Below are 25066 nucleotides of genomic sequence, written 5' to 3' on the forward strand. Positions count from 1 at the left end.
GGGTGACTGTGATAATCTTGTGGTTATGGGGACATCACAGGACTTGATCACAGCCCTGTCCAGCCATGGAGGGCGCCCCCTGAAGTGGTGATGTCACAGTGAAAAGGCAGCACCAAAAAGTAAGCTGTCTTTTGGGATTTCCTCAAGCACCTGCATGTCCGGCATTTTCTGCCTGACATCAGAACTTATGAAGCCATTCAGGCAAAATGAGCTCAGCAGGTGTTGGAAAAGGGAAACTACAGCATACACCGTGGAGCCATGAACACATTTCTGGTTCCCTATAAAGAGATTAGCCCATATTGTTCAGGATGGCTGTTTACTGTTTTGTTTACAGAATTTGTATTTACACAAAACACACAAGATTTTACTGTCGTATATTGACAATGAACTGAAGACCAAGACAGTCTTTTCATATTTTGGATGTGACTGTATGTTTGCTTCATGAGCATTACCAGCTTTTCTTTTCCTCCCTGTCACAAGTCTGTCGAATGATAGAGGGTGTTATGTGCAGATTGTAAAGCTCTCTGAGGTAAATTTGCTATTTGGGGCTGGATAAATAAAATTGAACTTTACATGTCATTTTGGTGTCTGAATAAATCTTTTTTCTTTATTGTTCCCAAATGAATCAGCAAAACCTTTTACACAGCAGATATCTTGACTTGTCATAGCAGGTAGGTGGAAGTAATAACATTAACAATGGCTCCATTCCAATAATAATTGCAATGCAGTGCAGCAATTAATTTTATTAGTCACAAGTGACAAGTCAAAATGTTTGCTGTGGAAAAGGTCTATTCAGACCCAGGGGGGCCGATCCCCAGCTTGGGAAACACTGCTGTATATTATTATACACTTATAATATTTACTGTAGCTGTTTGTACACACATGCACATACACTCTTCATCATATTTTTAAAATCCTATCAGTTTGCAAAGAACAGAACTGAAAGCCTCTGCAAATTACTTCACTACCTTCATTAAAAGGGTAAAATTAAAATGCAAGAATAAAGAAGTATCAGAAAAATAACACACAAATGTAACGCTTTACAACAGAAAACCTAATTGCTACTTAAACCATAAACACCTTTTGAGTTAATATGACAAGCTTGTTAACAAACAGCTGCCTATTTTAACATCCAGGTAAAAACTGAATGTGAGTCCCTTAATGTATCTAAAATCATTATTTTGAATGACGAACTTAACACTCCAACATCATCCACAACATGTGGCATTGTGATTGTGATGCAAAATTACAGCAACGCTGTTCCAGGCCAAACTCTGTATCTGAAGACTAGAAATGATCTCCCCTGTATGAGTACACAGAAAGTATGAAAACAAAAAAACAAAACAGATTTTGGGAGGAACAGTTTATTCAGTTATATTTACAAGGCAGAACCGATCATATCAATCTAAAGAACTTCCGAACCATGAATGATAGATCATCTTTCCCCTTTAAGTCCGAGCAAACATTTTACAGCAGACAAATGGTAAAGAAAGAATTAGTAGCAATATACATATTGTGCTTTTATAGTCAAAATTAACATTTAGATTTTTGGAAAGGTCATGTCAGCCATTTCTATGCAGACCTTGGTATATACCATATTGGGTGTGACTTGATATAGTAAACCTATAAACTATATATCAATAACTCGAAGTCGAAAGGCTACACATTACATTACTTCACCTTTTCTGGATTTCTTTTAATCATTTGGTTAAAAAATAGGCACTCAGAACAGCCAACAAACCTTTCCAAAGCAGCTGGTAACTGAGCTGGGATTGTTTCATCAAGGATGATAAGTATTAGATGGAACCGCTCAGGTTTGGTTTATTGGTGTGAAAAAACCTAACAGGACTGAAAAGAATTGAAAAGTTGAACCTTTTCGTTAACATTCCTGCACCCGAAAGACAAAAGAACAAGAGGAAAACTAGAATTGAGATGGCACTTAGAAATAGACATTTAGTCCTATTTTCTGTACCAAAGAAGCATAAACATGTTCATGCGTTACTAACAGCTACACAAGGCATGACATCGGCCATGCTACTTAACAACAACACAAAATACATTTTAGGAGAACACATCACCTCCTAAACATAAACCAATCAAATTATATGCTGAAACCATTCAAAGGTTAGGTGACAACCAAGTCAAATAGTGCAAAACGAGGCAGGCAAGAAATACAATGATGCAGTTCTTTACAAAAATAAAAATTCTCACTTCTAGACTTCTGTTACATATGAGAAGGTGTCCCAAATGTTCATCAGAAACAACTACAGAAAACATAAGGAGATGTCACTCTGCTGAGATAAACAAAGCTTTTGAAATCACAAACTAAATCTCCACATAAGCTACTTAATATCAAAATGTCTTCCTTTCAGAGGCCGCTTTATACTTAATCAAGTTAGTAGTCAGAACATGTTTTCACAATCTGAGCTGACAACAAATGTCCCCGTATGAAACAGATCTATAAGAATTATACAAATGTGCAATTTATAAAATGAATAAGCAAACATATGTACAATGCTTGTGTATTTTGTCTTGATTATGGCCACTTTGATACAGATTTCATACAAAATTATTGTAGCGTTTTGTATATGGTGGGTTAGTATTATATTTATCTTATAGATGACATACAGTGTGTAATATGCAGAATATATAGTGTAAATATGATGCAGATGAAATCTGTATATGTGGCCATAACCATGTTACACAAAACAAACAAGCATTGCTCACATAACCATTTACAAACATTTTACAACATTTATATATGATTCTTATAGATTTGCTCATATGGTTTTCCCAGTCCACAAAATGCAAATAATGATCATGTTCCTGCATTTTCTACACACAAGATGACTGAGGCACATCATAACACAAGGTACAGTACAGACGTTAGTATGTTTGAACATTTTCAACATGTCAGTCCAGCAAAAGAGAGAGCTCGAAAAGGCCTTGCGATAGAGCAGTTATGAGGCAAAAAATAAAGATGAAGGCATCTGATGCATTCGAAAACCATTGCTATTTACATCTAACACACATTATATTGTTCACACGAACCAGCATGAATAAAAATGTGTGTAACCAGTTTGGTCTGGTGGTCACATACTGACCCAGGCTCTGCATCTGCTACATCAATAATGTTGCTGTTAGACAATTCTGGTCTGTTAAATCTTTCATAACATATGTACACATCACTATTTTCAGGCAAAAACCTTATATCTCTAATTGTCAGATTTTCAAGAACTCAGAAAACACCCTGAATTTGGGATGTAAAACCAGTTAATTTAGTAAATTTATTATATTATTGACAAAAAGTAGAATTGTAAAATTTTCTCAACCCATAGTAAAGCCTGTAATCCTTCAGTTTGTTACAACATAAGGAACCACAATTGGAGTTACAATTGTTTCACCCAACATTGCCAAAATTGTCTTTCCCCTTAATTTTGTGTTACATTATAGAGCATAAAGTTTCTGTCAATGTCCTGGCCTTCCAGAGCCTCACGAGGATGTAACATTACAATATGAGCGATACAACAGGTCCGACCACGTAGCAGGTTAATGACTCGATGAAACCAACATCAGTTTCCATGGTAAAACACTTCTTTAGTTCCTTCGTACATTTTCAAGTCGCAATATGAAACCCTCTGGAAGAGAGGAAGAAGGGGTTCCAGACGGAGGGAAAATGAGACGGAGATTCACCATCTTGATCGGAAAATGACGGCACAAATCGTCAGCTGGATGTTGGTAAAACAAGGAAGCACATGTAGACTTGTTGGACCACTGCTTCATGTGGGTATAAATCGAAGGGTTCATGCTCCATATGTCTGTCACACACTGCATAAAGAGAAGGAAGTGTGTGTGGATGAAGATAGCATAACAGGACAATAAAAACACTTTGCTGCTCAAATTAAAACTCAAAGTTCAGAATTCAAAGAAATGTGTATGTGCTTCAAAAACTACAGTGTTTTGGAAAATTATTTAGGATGTAAATGAAAAAAGGAAGTGGAATCTTCTAGTTAATACACACTTCTGAAAGAAGTTTTGTGTATCGGAGAGCTGAAGAAAATTTGACTTTCTTTCTTTTTTAAAAATCAATCACTCAATCAAATGTGTACTTAAGGGAAAACCTGCCTGATCTACCTTGAAGGTTTAGCTAATTGGAGCAGATAGAGACAGACAGAGTCAATCTTTTGATCCTGACATGTACAAATGAACTGTCCAGTAACTTTTTGTCTTTTTATCCTGCTCACTGTTTTAAATCACTTTTTAAGTCTTATGACCTTTATCAGAGACACCAGAGAGACAGACAGTTACAGCATACTACTGTATATATTCCTCAGCCAGCTGGATTCAACCAGCTCATAAAGTATGTACCTCATTACTCATGTACTGTTGGTTTGTTGCTAAAATCAGTCCAAGGACGAAAGCCCACGCTAAAATGGACAGGACCTTGTATAATGAGGCACGAGGAGCACTGAGGAGAAGAGAAGGGCGATCGAGAGAAGCTACTCTGAAAAGCTAAAAAACAAGTCTATCTAATGACTAAGCATCAGCGTAAAGGTCTGCAAAACATTACAAACTACAGGCAGATACCCACAATGGAGAACTATCACCTGGATGAACGTGAATCTGAATGTAAATGAATGACTACAGTTAAACCCCTGTGTGTACACAACAACAAACCCTGCATAAATAACGAGAAATCCTTCACCCCACATTCACCCTGTCTGCTCCTCCTCCCAACAAGAGACAGACATGATAAGAGTTTTCTCTCCACAGGCCATTGTGCTCATGCAAATGTGATGAATCTATTTGCAATAAATGTTTATACTGTACAATAGATGCACATAATCATCCAGTTATTGCGCAAAACGTACATTATTGAACTGCATATTAATCTATAATAATAACATTGTTATTTACTGTGACCTTCCCATGACCTTCTACTCTCTAAAATCTCCAAGTACACTTGAATATCCTGTTTGAGTATTTCTGTTTTAGGAAAATTCACTTAATTACGCTATTTTAAAAAAGGGATAAATACCTGATTGCTTAAAAAATGCATGTAGTGAATGCAGTCTTTATACTGAAATATATAAAAACAATACACTGGATATAATTGTGTAATTACACGTGTAATTATTGGTCACTATTTAGACATCTGTGTGGAGATGTATTGGGCTATGCGGTGAATCTATTCCAAAGCACAGAGCCACATTGGGACATACATCTGTGGTTTATATTACCTTATATACCACCTGCAAAGCTCTGTCCTTCTCATAATCCTTGATTTACAATCATTGACTTCGGCCTGAAAATGAGAAACAAAATGCACTGACAAAGCGGTAAGGACGACAATTCACCAAAAAAACTGACGAATGCCCCAACTAGTTAAATGTCCGATGTGAAATATGATTTTTTAAAATCCAGGGTGGACCAGTACCTCTCGGACTTTTTAATTGGCTCCTGTGGGACTGACTGCTGCTGCTCCTGCTCCATCCTACACACACACACACGTACACACACACACAGTTATTGTAGGCACTTGGGCTGATGTCCATTTGGTGGAGAGTCTATTCTCTTCTTTGGTAGCCAGTTAATTCAGGTTAAGTGTTTAAACTACAGTTAGTTTCCAGCGCAGTTCTATATGACCAATTTATACGTATGAGTGAGTAATCTTATCAAAATTAGACAAATGTATTTTACCTTTCCCTCCGTGCTTTAATCCTCTCCTCGTCAAATCTGAAAATGAGTAACACTGTTATATCCTCATTCCACTCAGTAAATCCCGCCATCCAAGTCCTTTTAAAGAGCTAGAGTACTAATCTTATTTTACATTTATTAAACACATTAGATGTCACATTAGACTTGTTCTTCTTCTAGGTTTACACCAAGAATCATTTTTAAAAAAGGATAGCAGGAGTTGCTGCTGCCTGCAGGTTGTGGTCTCTGCCACAGCTCACTTTCTCCATCTAGTGGTCACAGATACTTACTGCACCACACACTCGGGAACATGGACGTGCTCCATGGGGACGATCTCTGCCAGTTCATCCAGGCTGTGGACATACTGGATCTTATTCATGAACTTCACACTATAGAGGACAACAAGTAAACAACAACACAACTACAGTTATGGTCGATGGATCACTGAATTACAAAATCCTCAAGATTCATTCAATACGAAATACACAGCTGTCAAAATGATACTTTACTGTATCTTCTTTTAAATACAAATTCATTAGAAATACTACACTGAGTTATTAATGTAAAAGGCACAGATGTATTTGGGATTTAATAAACAGCTGACCATGCATCGGCCAAAACATGCAATAATATTCAGTGAAAACAAGGCACTGTGTCATTGCCAAAATTAAAATGCCTTTATTTCATACAGCGAGGATGAATCAAAAGCATGGTCTGGTCCTCATCAGTTCACTGTGATCAGTACTATAAAAAGCATTTTAACTTGTGCACCAAGCCATAATTGTTCAGTTGTTGGTTTGTATGTATTACCTGATGAAGGGCCTGGATATAGCCAGCACCGTGCGTATGAACCAGGTGGGATGAGCGATGACCAAAGACTTCAGGTTCTTCCTCAATCTGCCATCACAACACAAACAACAAGCCCATTCGCAGTTAGGTTAGTGTTTACACGTTTAATGGCTTCTGCTAAAATGAAAATATAGTTTGGTGCAACACAAGACATTAAAAACTGAGGATTAAAAAGAGGATTTCTCTAAATAGAGTCCCGCTGTAAATGAAGCCCGTGAGTCGTCTTCAGTCTCCTACTGACTGACAGCGAGTGGCAACTTCCATTACTCTCCATTTTGTGTCTGTCAGTATCAGTCTCATGCATTTCTGTATGTTGATGGTGAACAGGACTCAGCAGCTAAAAAGAGCAGCAATTTATATTTCAGTTCAGAAAACTTGTTTTACACACAGTATATCAGTCAATAGTTTCTCCATAGCTTTTCCTTTTCCCACCTTCTGTCAATCATTTGGTAACATTTCTTGAGCCAGCTGATCCCAGGCATCTTACTCCGAGGAGTGGCTCCGTTCATGTAGATGATCAGGTAATCTTCAGCCACAAGCATCTCCAGACTGCTCACCACATACCTGGAGGAGTAGGGTAGGAAACACTGGGTTACCTCAAAACAGTTGCATGGAAGGGTACAGCATCATGGACGGATTGTGACACGACAGGGGCACAGACAAAAATAACATGATCAAGACGTGCATACTTTTGACCGAGCCTTGTGACTTTCCTACCAGACATGATAACAACAGTTACTTCTGACTTAGGGGTCCGTGCCATCCATCAAAGCCTGTACTTGAAATAAAATAACAGCCATGGCAGACTCACAAGAAGAGGTTTTCCATGATGTAGTGGTAGTCAGGACAGCTGCTGTCAGGAAGGTAACAGGCAGAGAAAACGATGATGGCATTAAGGCCCTCGCCATAATAACCTGATGGGAGAGAGTTTCAGTTACTAGTGAATAACGCTTCAGGCCATGTACTGTAACTGTATCACACTGGTTTCTGTCCTTTCACTGACCTCCGTGTGTGATGACCCTGAGGTAGGGTCTGATGACCTGCATGTCAATACGATGCTCCTGTTCTCCGATGATCACTGTCCTCCAGAGACGTCCGTTGTTGGCATTCCCATCCCCATCTGCTTCTCCTGAACTGTCACTGGGACCTGCTTTAGCCGAGGCCACCGGTGTGTCATCTGGGCAGACACAGAGCCAGACTTTGTTCTTAATTCTGCATTGAAATATGTACAATGCTGCATGGCGTTGTTTCCAAGGAAGAGAAAAATATATCGTCTGTGTGTAAGCTCCTTTTAAGTGAGGTTTTGGGTGAGCATTTAAATTAGGATTACTTTTAGTCTTAATCAATCTACAGTTACTTTTCGTATTAGTTAGGACTTTTATTTTGAATTAGGTTTAGGTTGAAGAAAACCTAAGTCTTCAGTTGTGGATACACTTGTGAGGACAGTCTGCAGATTGTAATAGCAAAGTGGGTATTGGCTGTGTGAGGGTTAGCATATATGAATATAATGAGAAAAAATGTTACATATATACAGTACCTTTCAAGTTACAAAGTGCTTTACAGAAAAACATTAAGATTAAAACAATTAAATCAGGCAAATAAAAGTACAGAAAATAAAATATACCAACAATAAAATAAGATTTAAAAAAGGAGCGGAATAACAAAATAAAACAGATAAAACACATTAGAATTGGAAAAATAAAATTTAGGAGTAACATTAATAAAAGGCATTTTTTTAAAGATGGGTTTTGAGAAGTGATTTAAAATGTGTTTCTGATTTTGCAAGCTTCACTATATAGGCTCATAGATATTACAATACATAAGAGATTAATGTGAATTACAATCAAGATTCAGATTAAACTGAAAAGATAATCTTAAAGCTAGTTTTGAAAGGTCAGTGTTATGGCTTAATATAGGGATAACGAACGGCATTAAAACAGTGGACAGTCAACAGTCATGCATGTGCATTTTTAACCTCTTACCTTCCCACTCCAGCTCGTTGCCATTGGTGATGAACTCCAGCGAGTCTGTTTCGTCAGGCGTATCGATGTCATCAACATTGATGTCCAGGTCGTCCGGCGTATCCAGGAAGTCATCTGATAGCAGAGAACCCTCGCTTTGGTCCAGTGAAAGGTTCATCTCAGGGGCAACCAGCGTACGCCGTTTACGGTGGGATGTGGACACACCACCGCCTCCTCCAGGTGGGCTCACATTCAGGGAGTTAGGGGGAGCTACAGCAAGACCAGGAGAGGAGAGACAGATCAGGAAATGTAATTAAGTGTCATAAAGTAGGATATTATGGTCTTTCCATTATTGACCAATCAGTGACCTCCCACTCCCCAGTGATACTTACAGGCTCTGTCGTCTGTGAGACCACAAGAGGAATCCATGTCTCCGTACTCTGGTAGTGGTCTTGAGGAAAAAACATACACAGGTAAGCAATCAGTACTGTGCTTGTTGAGTCTAATATACAATATAAAGCAAGTCATGATGCTGCTGAGAACTGAGGTTCAGCAATCATGTCTCTGCCACTTGGCTAATAAGATTTATTTAATGTTTTTCTGATCTATGTTCTCTAATATGCACTAATCTATAACGACAGCCTCACAAGAAAATGTAACATTGTGATTTGGACGGTGTTCAATGGACCAGTCAAGGTGTGGGTGTTGTCACTGATATGTCTGAGCCTTAAAAAACAGAGGGGATAGAGATGGTAATTAACTTCTCTCTGGGGAGAAATGAAGATTACAGGGCTGCCAGGCAGGGCATGAGGGGAGAAGAAACAGAGGAGAAAAGGGGAGGAATAAGAGACAGAGAATGGGTGGAAGCAAGAGAAGAGGGAAGAAGTGTGTCTGCATACAGACAAATTGGTGCAGGTCTCTTTCCCTTTACGCTGCCTGTTATTTACTGCTGACAAGCTGCACAGAAGGAGCTTGCTTTTGCATATGTTTCTGTGTGTGTGTGTGTGTGTGTGTGTGTGTGTTTGTGTGAGAGTAAGCAAAACTATGCACATTAGGACAGATGTGCTTGCACGTAAATGTGTGTTTTGTCAGCAACAACATCCAGTGCAACCAAGGAACTGGAAACAGGGTTGTACAACTAAATGGTTAAAACACAAGAGATGCAGAGAGCTACAGTGCAGTGTTGTTCAGCAGAGAGGGTCTTAGCTGCAGTCCTGTGGAAGCCAACTGCTTCATCCTCCCATCTAGAGGAAGACAGTATGTGACAGTGTCAACAATACTGGCTTTAGCCCAGAGAAACAGGCAACCCTATTCCCTGGGGACCCCTGCAGTGATTACTCGTCCAACGCTTCCTTTGTCAGAAATGAAGCCCTTTTTATACACATAACAGATTTGTGGATTTATTTCCTCTTTTAACAAAAGCAAGATAATCTCTTTTGTCCCTGTTTATGGCTGCATTGTCCTTCAGCTACAAACATCAATATCAGGATGAACCGATAATGCTTACCTTCTGGAAATGGCACAGGGCTGCTTTTGTCAGAGCTGATTCAAATGAGCTTTTTAAACCTCACACACCGTTATATTTGGTTTGCTTACTCATTCCCTGTCTTCTCAGCTGATAACAGACAGTCTAGAGCAGAGCATCTTTCAGAGGCTACTTGCTGCTGGTTTTTCCTCCGTCTCTGTCTGTCTTTAACCAAAACCTGCCACCATTTTCCTGGCGATGCTGTGTTGTTGATCGGCTGCTGCTGTTGCGTCACATGACGTAGCCTGAGACGATTTACAGACAGAGCTGCACCTGCTCCCTGGCTTCCTGCCTCCCAATGTGACGGAGGAGGGAGGAGGGAAGAGGGAGGAGGAGGAGGAGGGAGCCCAGCGCTGACTGTCATCACACTTCTCCCCTGCTCTTTTTCTGCCCATCAAACTCTGCATCTCAGCCTCTGAACATCACATTTATGCACTTTCTAAATCCTTCTGTAGCCGTCTTTATGGTTCATTAAGAACAACTTTTCTTTTTCCTTCATTTATCTTTCTCTCCATTTCTTCTCCTTCTGTGGCAAATCATCAGCTGGCTTACCTCAGAGCCACTTACTGCAAACATGAAGTTAAATGACACACTGTGCTCAAACCTCACAGTACAAATTATTTCACATCAACACAATAATTATTAAAAACCTTCAGATACATCAGTGGACATTAATATCTCCACTGATGCTTAGAAAGTAGAACAGAAATAAGACATGGCATCATAAAGATAAGTATGTTTTAATAAAATAAAAAAGTGTCAATTTTACAAAAATACAGATTAACATAAACAGCACAGCTTCTTAATCCATCCAGACTAAACTGTACTGGAAGTGATATGGTGCAGCTGGCCCATAATTGATAATTAACTGCACAATTAATTCTGAATTTCTGAATAATGAGCTATTTATCCATAAGCTAAATGTGCTGCATATTCATCAATACATACAAACACAAGAATATGCTATATAGCTATAAGCACAAGCACAGCTCTAAGAGATGCTATGAGGACAGCTTTTTTGCTCAGCTGTCTCATAGTTATCAGCTTTCAACATCAATCAATCGGCTATATTTGACAACAACAGGACAGTTTAATAGATGAAGACCAGTAGAAAGTAAAAGGATTTCACCTGGGAAAGTCTTCATCCTGCCACTCGTCTTTCACTTCCATGTTCTCCATTCGTAGAGTTGCCTCTGTGGTGCCCATCCCTCAGAGAGGAGCGCAGGGCCTGGAGGTGTGAAGAGAAATGTTTATCAATGAACACCACTGACAATAACAGAGGAAAGCTGTCGCTTAAAATGAGTGCACTAACTAGACAATCAGCTTCATGGCTACCCTGCAGGAACACGTGTTTGACTCAGATGACAAAGAGAAAAATCAGCATTGTAGGAGGAATTTATCCAAATAATTTTTCTTTACAGTTTGGGGGCTGTAATCACTTTTGATCACATGGTTTTTATCCCCCTGCCCAGAGGAGCACATGTGAGAGGCATGTGACTGACTCGGAAAGAGCCCATATTCTGAGCTCAGCTATCCTCAAAGTCAAATAATTCGTACGAATTTCTTCCTAGGTGGAATTCAAGAAGCCAATGAGGAGGATGACATGCAGACCTAATCCTCCCTCACTGCTGCCTAATCCTACTACACTGATGTGACTGCTGCCTGTTTGATCTTTACTCACACTGAGGCTTTGTGTCACCAGTAGTTTTAATAGAAAAACTTCACTTCGGATCTAATATTCATTTGTTTGTGCTCAGGAGTTTGAAGAGAATTCACATACCGATGAAGGCCTACAATACAGTGACTACTCGCTGACTGCATAATCAATGGTGGCATCAGGATGCACTCCACTCCTCTAAATGACGGGATTTAATGCTGAAATGCAGATGCATTATCACAACACAATAATGAAACATTAATAACAACAGCACAGGTCTGTTTTGTCTGGTGAGAGGAGCACTGTGGATATTTAATTGGACCTAACTCCATTCAAGCATAAAATCCACAAAGTCTGAGCAGGTTCTGCTGAGTGACAGAGGATTCCCAGGTCTGTGTCGGAGGTTATATTTAGACACAGAGACTCTGTCTGGGAGGCATCAATGCAGTTCAGAGCATTTTAAGTGACTACACTGCAACAAAAATACCTGTTGTGGGAAAATAAAATACAACAAACCCAGTGTGATCCTGGCATTCTTGTCAACAGTGCAAAATGTTGATCATGTTGAGAAATAATGCAACATAGGTTCCTGTGATATAATTACTAGAAGGAGTGGAGAGGTTTTGGTGGTTTTGGCAGCTACGCTCGTGGCTGAGTATAAACTGGACGACAGCCAAGTCTCGCATAGGGGAAATAATTCATTTCTAAAGGTGTCACATTACACACGAGCAACAAGAGATTGTACCATGAAGTCAAATCCACTAACACATCACACACTTGTTCGTAGCAGGTCAAAGCCCAACATAACTGAATGTGACAACACCCCAAAAAAGAAAGCGGTAGCGTCAAACTGTCAGTTTAGAGTGGAGTGGAGAGCAGAAAACTGAATAAATCATTTATCTTCATTTATCAAAGACAAGCAGGTTTCTTCTTTCTCTCACCGTGTTTGACAGGCTGAGAAATTTTGACAACAGGAAAAATCATGAATGTAATGTAAGTGAAAATATTCCAATAACCATTTAGGATTTCTACAAAATGCTGTGTGGAGAAATTGACCTATATAAATGAAATATGCTATTCCTGTGCAGGTATTTTGCTGTCCATGTCAACCTCATTTTGCTTGAAAATAAATGTTGCAAAGAAAGATTTCTACAAAATGAATCGCCACCAAATGTGCAGCATGTTTCCATCACAGAGTAAAATGGCCCCACAGCCTTTCTAGGTCATCCCAAATGGAACAGCCAATAGGAGGAAAACCTAAATGGATTTCATGTTGGTGGACAATCTAATGTGCATGCAGTCAGTCTACAGTGTTTGCCTTGTGCAGCGAGCAGAATAGAAATGCAAGGACGTTAAGTCAGTGACTGTACTCACATGAGCCGTGTGAGATCCCCTCAAAACCTCTCGCTGGTCCGTGTCTGCGTGTCCGCCCTCCTCCTCAGTCACAGATGCAAAGATTCAAGGGGAGAAAGTCCTGATCCTCCACACCAACAGAGAAGCAGGGGTTAGGCTGAAATTTCTCCTCTCACGCTCCCTGTCTTTCACTCACTCACGCACAGACACAGTCATACAGTGTCCTCAATGTCAGCTGCTAGCCAGCAGCAGGTGTCTGAAGACAGGGTGCACCTCTGTGCTTGGACCCCCCCCCACGTTCTCCTCCGCCTCTGGCCACCTTTGTTGGGGAAAGACTGGCCGTGAAGAGCGAGCCGACAGCCTGCCTCTCAGATCCTACGTCCACACCACCAAGACACAAAATTCCTTTAATCAAAATGCATCTGCGCTGGCATCATGACCTCTCCCTCTCTCTATCCGTCTCCCCCTTTTCTCAGCTTGTAGCACCAAATACCTTTGGAGTATCTTTTTACACTCCCAAATATAATTCAAACCCTTCTTTGAGTTTCCTCTGTATCCAAATCTGTCCGAGGTGGCAGCTTATTTATCCCTACAGCAACTTGGGGAAAATTAGCTTCAGTCTCTGTGTCCTTTTACTCCATTAGATAATCCTGCTGTTGTTTTCAGTTATCCTCTATATGGCTGCTGTTCCCTGGCAACAGCATCTCTCTTTCCATCCATAGCTTCTCCACTGCCTCTGTGTCTCCTCACCCCAGTCTCTTTCATACCCACTACACCCCAACTCTCCCCACACACATTAATTATTCAGCACCTTACTTCACTTGCACCCAACCAATCACATCAACCCTGTTCGGTTTCCCTGCATAGTATGCTGCTAGCTGCAAAGACTTACTCTGCATACTCCTATAACAGCATCTTTCCACTAACCCTACAAGCCACAGTAGAAATTATATGTAGGTTAATGTCGTTATGTGACAATTTTATGCCTCTTAGGATTCATAACATAGTTGTATCCTCTATCCTCAATGGTGTGCAGCTCCTGACGTGATGCCATTAAAACCCAAGGTCGTTTTTACCTTATTAGCTATTTGGAAGATAATGATTTGCATGCAGTTTAATATCACACTGTCAGAGGAGCTGAATGTGATGTTCTTTTTCTTTTTTGCTCTTACTGACTCACTGCCTGGTAGTTGGGTTTACATTAGATTGTATCTCTATCATCTGTACAAGCGCGACTGTCAGACACACGCGACACTCAGCAGATTCACCGCAGGCAAAGCGAGAGAATTCACCTCAATCTACTTCCGTCTTCGGGTAAACACCGTTATTTTTAGACAGCAGACGAGGAGAATTTAAGCATTTTAGTATTGTATTTTAAAGTTTTGTGAACTAGGCTGAAATAATTAACTAAATGCTTTTTTGTTGTCCATTTAGTTTTATGAATTAAGTTTCTTCCCAACATGAGTGATAACGATGACAAATAATTATCCTCATTTCCCCTCTTTCTTTGTTCTTTTCTGCTCTTTGTTGCTTTTCATTGTAATACTCCTAACTTTCTAGTGTTCCTTTAAATTATTTCTACGTCTCACTTGTCTCACAAGCAAAAAGCTTCCATCTCTGAGATAATGTTCACATTTTTGGTGCGCATGCGTAACGCAGTAACGTGAAATAACGAGAGCAAATTATGAAAACCAGTTAATGCTAAAAATGCTACGGTAAATTAACTGAAATTATACATTGACACGACATTTTCTCGCTGTGTATTCGTTAATATTTTACTCACTGTGTGTATAAAGTGTGTTTTGTCTTACGCAGTTCCGGTGTAGCAGAGAAATGTTTACATTGGCAGCAGTAGAGGGGGTGAACTATCTTGACGGTGAGTTTCAGTGTTTCACTGCTGTCTGCCAGTAATGTACAGTACTGGAGATGCCAAGATGGCTGCAAGCAATTATTTCGGCTTCACACATGCTGCCGGTCCGCAATACAGGTAATTCAAGTGATGCAGGTTGGTGTCAGCATGTCTTTCGAGTCGCATTTGTCAGTCGCTGGTGTATAACAGTAGAGACACAGTCACTGGTGGGATTTCACTGCGTGGCGGCGGAGAGACGGGCTAGACAGCTAGCTTGACCCGCTAGTTCGGTTAGCTAACGTTAGCTAGCTGAGCTCGCAGGCCAGCGCTTCCCGACACGCTGCGTGACATTAGGTGAACTCCAGTACAGTCATCTTCTATGGGAAAGCTGCTATTGATGGTTCAAGTCTTTACTACTTGGTATACTTTAACGTCGAACAAAGTTAGTCAGTTATAGCAGGTGTCACGCAGCTGGTTGAGTCAATCGAGCTGACTGCTGCTGTGACGGGTGAGATTTTGGCCGGCGTTTAGGATTAAGAGGGCTCGCCCTGGTCAAGCTTTACTGGAGGTCCGGTGTCTCAGAAACAGTTCATTTATTGTAGTTAAATGTTTAATAAAGACATGCTGCTACAAAGGAACACTTAAAACAGATGCTTGTGTGAAGGTAGAAAATGAACACCGGTCACCATTAAAACTCCAGCAGCATGGAGAGGTGTTTGGCAAGTTTGTATGACAAGTAAATCATTTAACTTGCCACTTTGACAGGTAATCAGATATAATAAGCATATTATAAGCAATGATGACTACATTAATTATCACTCATTGCGGTTAGCGAACTGGGAAGGTTTCCTGTTTTGTCTGTTTTGGTTTGTTGGCCAGCACTCAAGCCAACAAACCTGACAAACAGGCGTGGACGGTGTTCTCTGCACCACAGAGAGCTTATGTTGTGTATTGCCTTTCACACGTATTTCTCTGTACAGGTTTCCCTTAGCTTATTCACCGACGTCTGTCCTCCTCCTGATTTGAATTCCTTGTTGACCAGTCTTACATTTTAATCCCAATTCTCGAGTGAACATAAACTTGTACAGCCTCAAACATGTCACTGTGTTGGAGCTGCAGAGGTACAGTAAGGTTTTAGTCTTCATGAGATTCTCACTAAGGCCGGGGTTTACACTCTCTGTAGTAAGGTGTGGGTGACCCTGTCACAATTTATATAATATTGCAAAATCAGTAAGTATTGCAATATAGTATATTTTCTGGAAGAATCAGCGGAGTAACTGGTTATAGATAAAGTGAACAGACAGGAATGGCTAATCCAGCAAATGAAATACCTGTGAAATCAAGGTACTTGATAACTTTGATGCAGAAATGCTAAAACAAAAAAAATACAGCATTGCCATAAAGCAGTTCTGCCCACTGACTGCAAAATTTCCCTTGATGACCTCACACATCCAGAGATATTAAAGGGATCGTTATAACAGGATAAACAGTGTAGCTGATGAATAAAGAAACAATCTCTGCTCAGCCTCCAGAAACAGACTCCACACATCAGAGGCTGCATACAGCCCCCATCCCCACCCGGCAATTCTGCAATGAAAACAAGGTCATAAAGAGGGGCGTTTATGGCTCTAAGCTATCTTTCTTAAACAACAAAATCCATTTTCCAACAAGCATATCTCAGTCTGAACCTTCTCTCACCTCAAAGGTTGCAATGTCCCTTTTGAGTTATTCTACAGATGATTTAACAGCAGTTTTACATATACATTTCAGTAATTTTCTACCATAATAGCAAAATCTGACAAAGGAATAAGTTATATTGTCTCACGGTTTATATCGTTATATCACCCAGCCCTATCTGTAGTACTTAACTCTGAGCAATTTAATAAGCAATGAGTGAGTATCAATGTTTGTTCTCCATTTAGTGTTATGAAAGCACAGGCATCCCTTGTCCGAAACTTATAATATTTAAACACTGAGGCATTCTGATAGCTGGTTTGGTAGCAGGGATGGGTCAGAGAAGACAAGTAGGTCAACAGCCGAGTGTTCAACCAAACTTATTGATTTGTTTTCCTGTTTATTTTTGGTGAAATGGATGATGTCAGACTTTAGGAGTTTAGGAGTGAGTCACGGCATGGTATGTGGCACTTACATAATCTAATTATTAGATCTTGGAAATTCTTGTCCACAGTATGAGATAATGAAATTACAGGCATGTCTATAGAGGAACTATTAAGCTACTCAATGGGCGATGCACAGACTATTCAACTGTGGAACAATGAGTTTTTCCAAAACCCTTCTTGGTAGTCTCTGTTTGTACGTATTAGTCGAACACAGTTTCCTGTAGGGCTGGGCAGTCTGGCCAAAAAATAATATCAAAATCTGTTTAATTACAATCACGATCCACAATCTAAATTGTGATCTTTTTTCTCAATTTTGAAATGCCTTGTAGACTATAGCCAGACCTGAAATAGCCTATGAATTTCTTCATTTGCACCATTAACACAATATTGCATTAAAGATACACAGGTTTCAAAATGGTGATTAAAAACCTGAGTTTAATTTGAAGTTGTAAACAGAAGCCGAAAGATAACAATCTTAAAATAACACTTTTCAAACACTCACAACTCAATTGCATTGTTTACATCACCAAAGGAAGAGACATTTAAAGTAATTTATCCAATCAGCATAGCCATCTCATTGGCTACATCACTCTACTGGTTTGTTCACATAGGGCGGATCCGCTAGTCAATGAGGTTTTGTGAAGTTTGGAAATAGAAGTAAGAGGGCATGAAATACCGCAAGCTCTGCGATTCGCCTGAAAAGTAGATTGCGGTTGCCTTAGATCACAATCTTGATCTAAAATCATCAGATTGCTCACCCCCTAGTTTCCTGTATACATTTTATTGTTCCGCTTTTTTGTATTTGCTCTGGCTCCAGTATATTTTTTAAGATAAAATAGTGTTATGATTACTCTCACAGCATTTTGACTGTGCACTTTTATGACTTTAAGGCATCATTTAATTTTAGCCCTCTCATGTTCTTGTCCATCCAGGCACTGAAAGCTTAATAAAGATGCTGTTAGCATCAGTAATGGATGCTGTCTGCATCCCAAAGCATGCTAACGACATGGCTGCTGTGGAGTTGTTTCGTATTTCTCTGAATGCTGATGAAAATAAGAGATTAACCAAAGATCACAGCAGGGCTGCTCAGTCAATCGTATAATATTAGTGATCACAATTTTGTCTTCCACAATTAATTCATCTTGATTGGGTGTTGATATGTTGCATTTAATTTGCCTCCCTATTTTTAGAGCCTGGTTTTAATCATGCTAGTGGCGTGGCTGTATGGATGACAATGTCGGTTGGTCTGTTCACCACTTTAGTTCAGACTGAAATATGTCAACAACTATCAGATGGATTTACATGAATTTTTGTACAGATTTCCATGTTTCCCAGACAATTAATCCTACTGAATTTGGTGATCCCATGACCACCATGAGGTTCACATTTGTGGTTTTGAGTGAAATATCTCAACAACTATTGGATGGATTGCCATGAAATTTAGAATAGAGTATAGGCATGCATTCCCCCTTCAGAATTAATTAATTAGCCTCACAGAGCCGCTAGCATGGCTCTAGACTCTTAATCTCGTTTAAATATACAAGCATTTGAAGCAAGTTTTGTTTACTATGAATTGAGCGTTGTTTTAAAAATACTCAAGTGCAGTTACAAAAATGGATGAATTATTATTATTATTATTAGTATTATTATTATTATTATAAACTGAGTAAAACTATCCTGATTATCATCCCACTGTCTGCATTTGCATGTGTGTAGCCTACGTTGTAAACCAGCCCTACTGTTAATTAGGCATCAAGGTCAGTTGTTGTTTAAAATTACATCAATATCATGACTGGCATGCTGTTGATGTAAATTACAGTGTAGTTGAGGACTTCAACTTTAAAACATTTATTCTTTTTGACTATTTATTATGAAAGAAAGTATAGTGTTATTATTAATATTCTTGTACTCTAACATGGATTGGCTCTAGCTTTACCCACAGTAAAGCCTCAATTAGACACTTCTCTGAAGTTTAATGTTGTTCATGAAGATGTCCTCTGAAAGCAGTTTTGAAGTTTACCTTCTTGCTTCACTTAATTTCCCTCTCCTCTCCTTCAGTACCCAGCCTCCCCCGGCCTACTCCCATCCCTCTACAGCCAGTTACAGTGTCCAGCAGGCTCCAGCTGTGGCTCATGCAGTGACTGCATCCTACGCTCCAGCTCAAGTGCAGGCAGCCCGGCCTGTGGTCACTGCCCCTTACCCTGCCTATCAGAGCCACCAGGCCCCTCCTGACTATGCCTACAGGCAGCCAGATCCCCCAGCACCCCCGCAGCCGACCACCACCCCACAGACGTACCAGGTATACTCGGACACGGTCAGTCTCTTTCTGCTTCCCTTGTATTTCCTGCTTCTCAGTTTCCTATAGCATGATGTCGTCATACTGGATGTTATGTAATGGCTTGCATGGTTTTGGGTCATATAATATGATTTTTAGCCACTAAGACAACTTTCACTGGGATAGTCTCATTTTTCACAACAAAAACTTATGCCATCAGAATGTAAAGAATGCTTTAATTTTACATTCATATGATTTCTGTTTTTTTTTTTTTTTTTTTTTTTTAATAAAGTTATCTACTAAATATGCTGTTTTACCTTTGGATTAAAAGCTCTCTTGTAAACACCAGCAGGACAACTACAGCTACGGTCGCCCTGCAGCTGTGACTACCTATGACAATAAACAGTACTACCAGACAAGTATAGCTACGGCTCAGAGGACACCCACAGAGAATTACTACCAGACTGGTGAGTCACTTGATTTTTACTCATATGTTGCGTCCACAATTTCAGTCACTGTTGGGGCTTAACTATTACTCAATATTAAAGGAGAACTCCACCGATTTTTACACAAGAGGTGGTTTACAGGTCTTGGGGAGTACTCCTGCATATGTGAAGTTGTATAAAGCCTTTTGTGGCTCCAGGGGGAGCTGCCCGAAATCTGATCAGTTACCTCAAGTGATGTAATTTGAGTCAGCATCAGTTGGGGTTGAAGACTACAAGTTTTAAAAATGTAAAAAATCTGGAGCTGTGGAATAAGAAAGAAGTGATGTTACCAGACTGTCTCGAGTTTGTCCGCTAGAGAGCACTCTAGTGAACAAACTACTACTACTTACACTCTATGTAAACTAATAACATTCAAATATTTGATTGCCGAATCAGCATATTTATTAAATAATCTCAATATTAAAAATCCAAATAGGAAATAGTATGTGAACCCCTTCACAAATTACCTCTAATAAGCTACTACAAGTCAGGTTTTCCCATCAATGAGTTGAAATTGTAATAGTGCCTTTAGAGTACTTCAGATGAAGCAAGATGGCAAAAAAAAAGGTTTAAAAAGGTGGACGAGAACCCTTGGGTTACAGTTAAGGACCCCTCTAAATATGTCAGTCACCGAGGTTGCAACAAATGTCTCAATAAGAAAATTATAGGCCAAAAATGGTGCTCATGGAACTGCACCATGGAGGAAAGCATGGTTCTCTCTTAAAATAAAGTGATGACATTGTACATCTCAAATTTGCAACCTGAATGTTCTATTATGTTACTGGGACAATGTTGTGTGAAAACTTGAAACAAAATATAGACTATATTTTGTTGCAGAAACACCTTACACTTTGTTTGGAGTAATAAAGCAAAACAAACAAATAGTCTACCATAACATCATCCTTAAAGTGAGGCATGGAGTAGGAATCATCATGATCTGTAGTTGTTTTGAGCAGCCATTAATAATTGGCACAGTCAATGAGACAAAATGGCACAGACATAAGAAAAGTAAACTTTCAGAATGGTTAAGGTCAATCCTGTCATTCCTGAAATATCAGTATAATTAAACAGTTTTGTACAGGAAAATTCCTCCTAGCCAATGTGGAGATGTGATCAACACATGCAGGAAACATTTGGTTGAGGTCACTGCTGTGAGATATATATGGGGTTCACTTACTGTTTTTTGGCAATGTATGTGTCCTGCTTAGACTTCTACTCGGGACTGTTTAGGTTTGTACATACTGTGCTAGCATAGCTCCACCCAACTTCTACCTGGCTCAGGCTCTAATCACCCAGGGTGATCGAGACACCTGTATGGCTGTGCAGGCTAACTTTTACTGTGTGTGTGTGTGTGGATTTTGAATACTATAACAGTTCATATCAGTTTCACAAAAATGACTGACTGTAACAAGTGTTTCTTCTAATTAACAGTCACACCTCAGTCTTGCTGGGGGATTTGTGGGTCATCAGCATCAGTCTTGGTATTTACTTTTCACTTTTGAAGGGTTATATGATATATATGGAATGTGTCTGCTGCCCATTTGCAGCGTGAAATGAGGATCCTTCCTGCCCTGCCCTGCCAAAAACTCTCTTACAGGCAGTCTCAGAGGAATCGATGGACAGATCTCTTTTGCTCTCCACTTTCCGTACTCTGATACACCCCTCCCCAAATCGCTCTCTGTTTCAGTAGGAGTAAAGAGTGCTTACAGTCCAGCCCCCTCCACTGTGTACAGCCAACCTCCTCCTCCCCAGAGGCAGATAACTGCCCTGAAACCTCTGGCACCCTCCAGCGCTGTGTCCACCAGCTACAACATCTACCCAGTGTCCACCAGTGTCCAGCAGCCGCCCACACCCATTTCATCCTACACCCTCGGCTCCTCCTTTGGCTCCACTGTTCCAGCCACCACCTACTCAGGTAACATAAGACAAGAGATAAGATACTTTTTTCATCCCAAAGTAAATATTTGTGCCCAAGAGGCTCGATATACATATTAAAAGAGATATATAAATAGTAAATATATTGTATATACATACACAGTAAAACCAAAGGAAAGAAGAAAAAAATGAATTAAGGGAGATGCGAAGTACAAATGATGGTACAACACAAAAGCAAAAAACTTTACAGAAATATGCATATATATTACAGTATAAATATGTAATTTAAAAAAAACTGTACATGAAGATAAGAAATACCTTCTTTGTATTATTCAGTTTTAATATCCAGTCAAACAAGAAAGCCGCACAGCAAAATTAATCTGCGCATCTTTGCAAAATATTTGTTTCTAGAAGCTTGGTGACATGGTGACTACTTGCAGGGCTAGTAGGTGAACTACTGTAGCTGGCGCGCTAACATGCTAGCCAGCCGGGAACATATGAGTCACAATAGATTCCCGAGCTTCGTTCTGTTTTCTCTGTACTTAGCCGTTTACTTCCACCTGGCATTTTGTTCTCAGGATTGTAGACCATTTCATTTAATAAAGAATTCTCTTTGAAGAGAAGAAAAAAGCTCTCTGAGCTAGCTAGCTATCTTGTGTGCTCGGTTGCTAACAAGACAATAAGTTCTCAAAGTTTATTTATTTTTATTAAATATTTGTATTATTTATTTATTTCTTATTTGTCTCATAACTGTCTGCAAACCATTTCTCTTTTCTGGAGCAATTTATACTTGGCACGAATTTGCGGGTCAAAGTTGAACTCCCCTTCAAGGAAATCCAGTGATCATGTCGATTCAGTTAAAATGAAATTATATCACTTTTGACTTTTTTTATGGTGGACAAAGGAGTGAGGTAATTGCAAGTGGCTGAGACAGGTGTATACAAACATTGATACCTTGCTAATTAAATGTTGAAGCTTGAGCTTCTTATTACATCCTTGACAGTTGACAAAGACGATTTTGGGATTGTCTTTGTTCTCCTTGGTCTTTAAGTGCAGCTTATTGCTTGCATGACTGCTGGCTGTTCATATTTGACCCATATCTTGTATGCTTTTCTTCTCTCTAATAACACTCTGTTCTCACTCTCTTCCTCCTGTTCTCTCACCCTCAGGCATTAGCTACTCCAGTTATGATTCAACCGGCTACACCTCCACATCCGCCCCCTCCTATTACCAGCCGGCCCAGCAGACTCTCACCCAGCCGCAGCCTCCACATCAACAGCCCCAGCAGCCGCAACAGCCCCAGCCCCCATCCAGCCCCCACCCAAGCAGCTGACAAGCTCTTCATGGAGCAACTCAGGCAGCAACATGGTGACTGCTCCAGCCGTAAACACCTACAAAAAGCCAACGTTTCACCAGAACAAGCTGCAGAAGCCCAAAGGGCCTCCCAAGCAGCCCCAGCTCCATTACTGTGACATTTGCAAGATCAGCTGTGCAGGCCCTCAGGTAGGAGTTTATTATTTTATTTATAGAAAGTTTTTAACATAAAAGCTTTATTGTGTTGTGCATTACGGAGCTTTGAAAGATACAAACAAATACAAAAAACGAGAAAAAACAAGTTACAATATTAACATTTAAGACCACGGTACATATTTTAATGTCTATATGAAAACATGTTATGTAGATTCATAGCTGGTTAACATCTTGAAGTATCAGTAGTTGTCTGATTTGATTATATTATACTGAGTTTATCTCATCAACAGATTAAAAACAAATGAAAAGTAAGAAGTATGACTATTTCTGTATGTGCATTTTGAAGCTTCATCTTACTAACTGTTTTGATTTACTGCATTAGACGTACCGGGAGCACCTTGAGGGCCAGAAGCATAAGAAAAAGGAGGCAGCTCTTAAATCTGGGGTGCAAACAGGGGCCAGCAACGGGCCCAGGGGGGTCCAGACTCAGCTACGCTGTGAGTTATGTGACATCTCCTGCACCGGAGTGGACGCCTACGCTGCCCATATCCGTGGGGCCAAACACCAGAAGGTTAGCACAGCTGTGATGCTTTTGTCTTTATCTTTAAGTGTTTGTTTCAATATTTATTGTTATTTAAGAAAATATAGGCAGCTGTAGAAGATATTGATGTAACAGGCTTTCATTATTGGACATGACTGGTGTACTCATGTGATATTCCATCTGAGCTGCCAAGTCTTGGAACAAAACCTGCCTCAGTGATTTGAGATGGGATTAAGTATCAGCAGACTTAAATGGTTGTGTCTCCCACTCTCTCTCTTTGTCGACCTTGGAAAGGTGGTGAAACTTCACACCAAGCTGGGCAAACCTATACCTTCCACTGAGCCAGTGTTGGTGAATTCGGCTCCAGTTATCGCAACGTCGACAGCTGGGAAACCTTCAGTCTGCACATCCACTCCTGCCTCCGTCTCAACCACTTCAACTCCCTCTGTGACACCCAAACAGGTGGCTGTAAACGCCACGGTCAAAACAGCAGCACCAGTCAAGAAACCAGCTCCTTCCAAAATAACTGTCATTTGTAAGTTTGTTGATTTGTTATGTAGATGATTAGGGATGTTTTCTTTCCCCCATTGGACCCATTTAATATTGAATACCTACTGCTCCACTACTAATCTGATATAAATGTTTACCTCCGTGGTACAGCAGCACAGTGCACATTTAGCCCTAATGCACACCTACATTCAAATAAAAAAAAAATTCTGAAGCTACTCGACCATCCGACAAGCAGTTCTGACGGAGTATACTCCTTTTAGTCTTAAACTATAGTGATATAAAGGTTTTAATAGAATTAAGTGAAGTTGCAATGCAATGTTCACACAATAATGACACTTTATAAGCATTTTGCACCTGCAACATTTGTGCATAATGTCAAAGACAATGGGCATTTGTTTTTCTCTTCAAATAGACATACTGTATATCTGAATCAGCTTTATTGGCCAAGTATGTGCACACATACACAGAATTTGACTCCATTCCTTAAACAAGTTCTTTAAACTACAACATTTTGCTTCTCTCTGTGTTTGATTGCTGTGCTGTGTCAACAAATATGTGGGTTTATTTTGAATGTTTTCAGTAATGTGGCTCACATGCAAACTTAATGCTCCAAGGATGCAGTGTATCTGTCCCTATTAGTGTCAAAGCAAGGTAAAATTAAATTAACAAAATGAACTGTGTCCTAAAATTTTAACAAATCAAATAACTGCTGGTCAACACAAATACTGTGACAAAATGCTTTTCGAGATGGAATTTCTGTAAGACCTGAAATGGTAATGTGTCAGTGGTTATTTACCAACCTTTGGAATAGAACTAGAGATAGAAATTAGAGATTAGAAATAGATGATGTTGTGTTTTTCCAACAAATGGGCATATATGATTCCTTAAATTAACTCTCT

At 39.8% G+C, this 25066-nt stretch overlaps 2 protein-coding genes across 7 annotated transcripts in view; one reads left to right on the forward strand and one right to left on the reverse strand.

Annotated features, from left to right (window-relative positions):
• Positions 1-1348: 1348 nt before the first annotated feature.
• Positions 1349-14846, reverse strand: atcaya (ATCAY kinesin light chain interacting caytaxin a). Of its 6 annotated transcripts, none has more exons than XM_044198555.1 (14): positions 14826-14846; positions 13064-13169; positions 11162-11260; positions 8900-8958; positions 8529-8789; positions 7550-7723; positions 7358-7460; positions 6979-7110; positions 6508-6594; positions 5988-6086; positions 5701-5736; positions 5438-5494; positions 5241-5305; positions 1349-3828 (listed from the first exon to the last, which is right to left on the reverse strand). In XM_044198555.1, the coding sequence occupies exons 3-13, from the start codon at positions 11236-11238 to the stop codon at positions 5272-5274; spliced, it is 1119 nt and encodes a 372-aa protein (XP_044054490.1). In that variant the 5' UTR covers positions 11239-11260; positions 13064-13169; positions 14826-14846; the 3' UTR covers positions 1349-3828; positions 5241-5271. The 6 variants fall into 6 exon arrangements, with proteins under 6 accessions (XP_044054490.1, XP_044054491.1, XP_044054489.1 ...); XM_044198556.1 differs by lacking the exon at positions 14826-14846 and adding an exon at positions 14223-14241; XM_044198554.1 differs by lacking the exon at positions 14826-14846 and having other exon boundaries at positions 13064-13978.
• A 45-nt stretch (positions 14847-14891) lies between these two features.
• zfr2 (zinc finger RNA binding protein 2) overlaps positions 14892-25066 on the forward strand; it is a 27098-nt gene continuing 16923 nt past the window's right edge. The window contains 8 exon segments of the mRNA XM_044198552.1: positions 14892-15029; positions 19070-19325; positions 19639-19753; positions 21459-21686; positions 22816-22950; positions 22953-23149; positions 23499-23687; positions 23952-24192. Of these exon segments, the coding sequence (XP_044054487.1) occupies positions 14953-15029; positions 19070-19325; positions 19639-19753; positions 21459-21686; positions 22816-22950; positions 22953-23149; positions 23499-23687; positions 23952-24192 (1438 nt within the window). The 5' untranslated portion in view covers positions 14892-14952.

This window comes from Siniperca chuatsi, linkage group LG6 (assembly GCF_020085105.1).
Source record: "Siniperca chuatsi isolate FFG_IHB_CAS linkage group LG6, ASM2008510v1, whole genome shotgun sequence".
In the NCBI taxonomy this organism is placed as follows: domain Eukaryota; kingdom Metazoa; phylum Chordata; class Actinopteri; order Centrarchiformes; family Sinipercidae; genus Siniperca; species Siniperca chuatsi.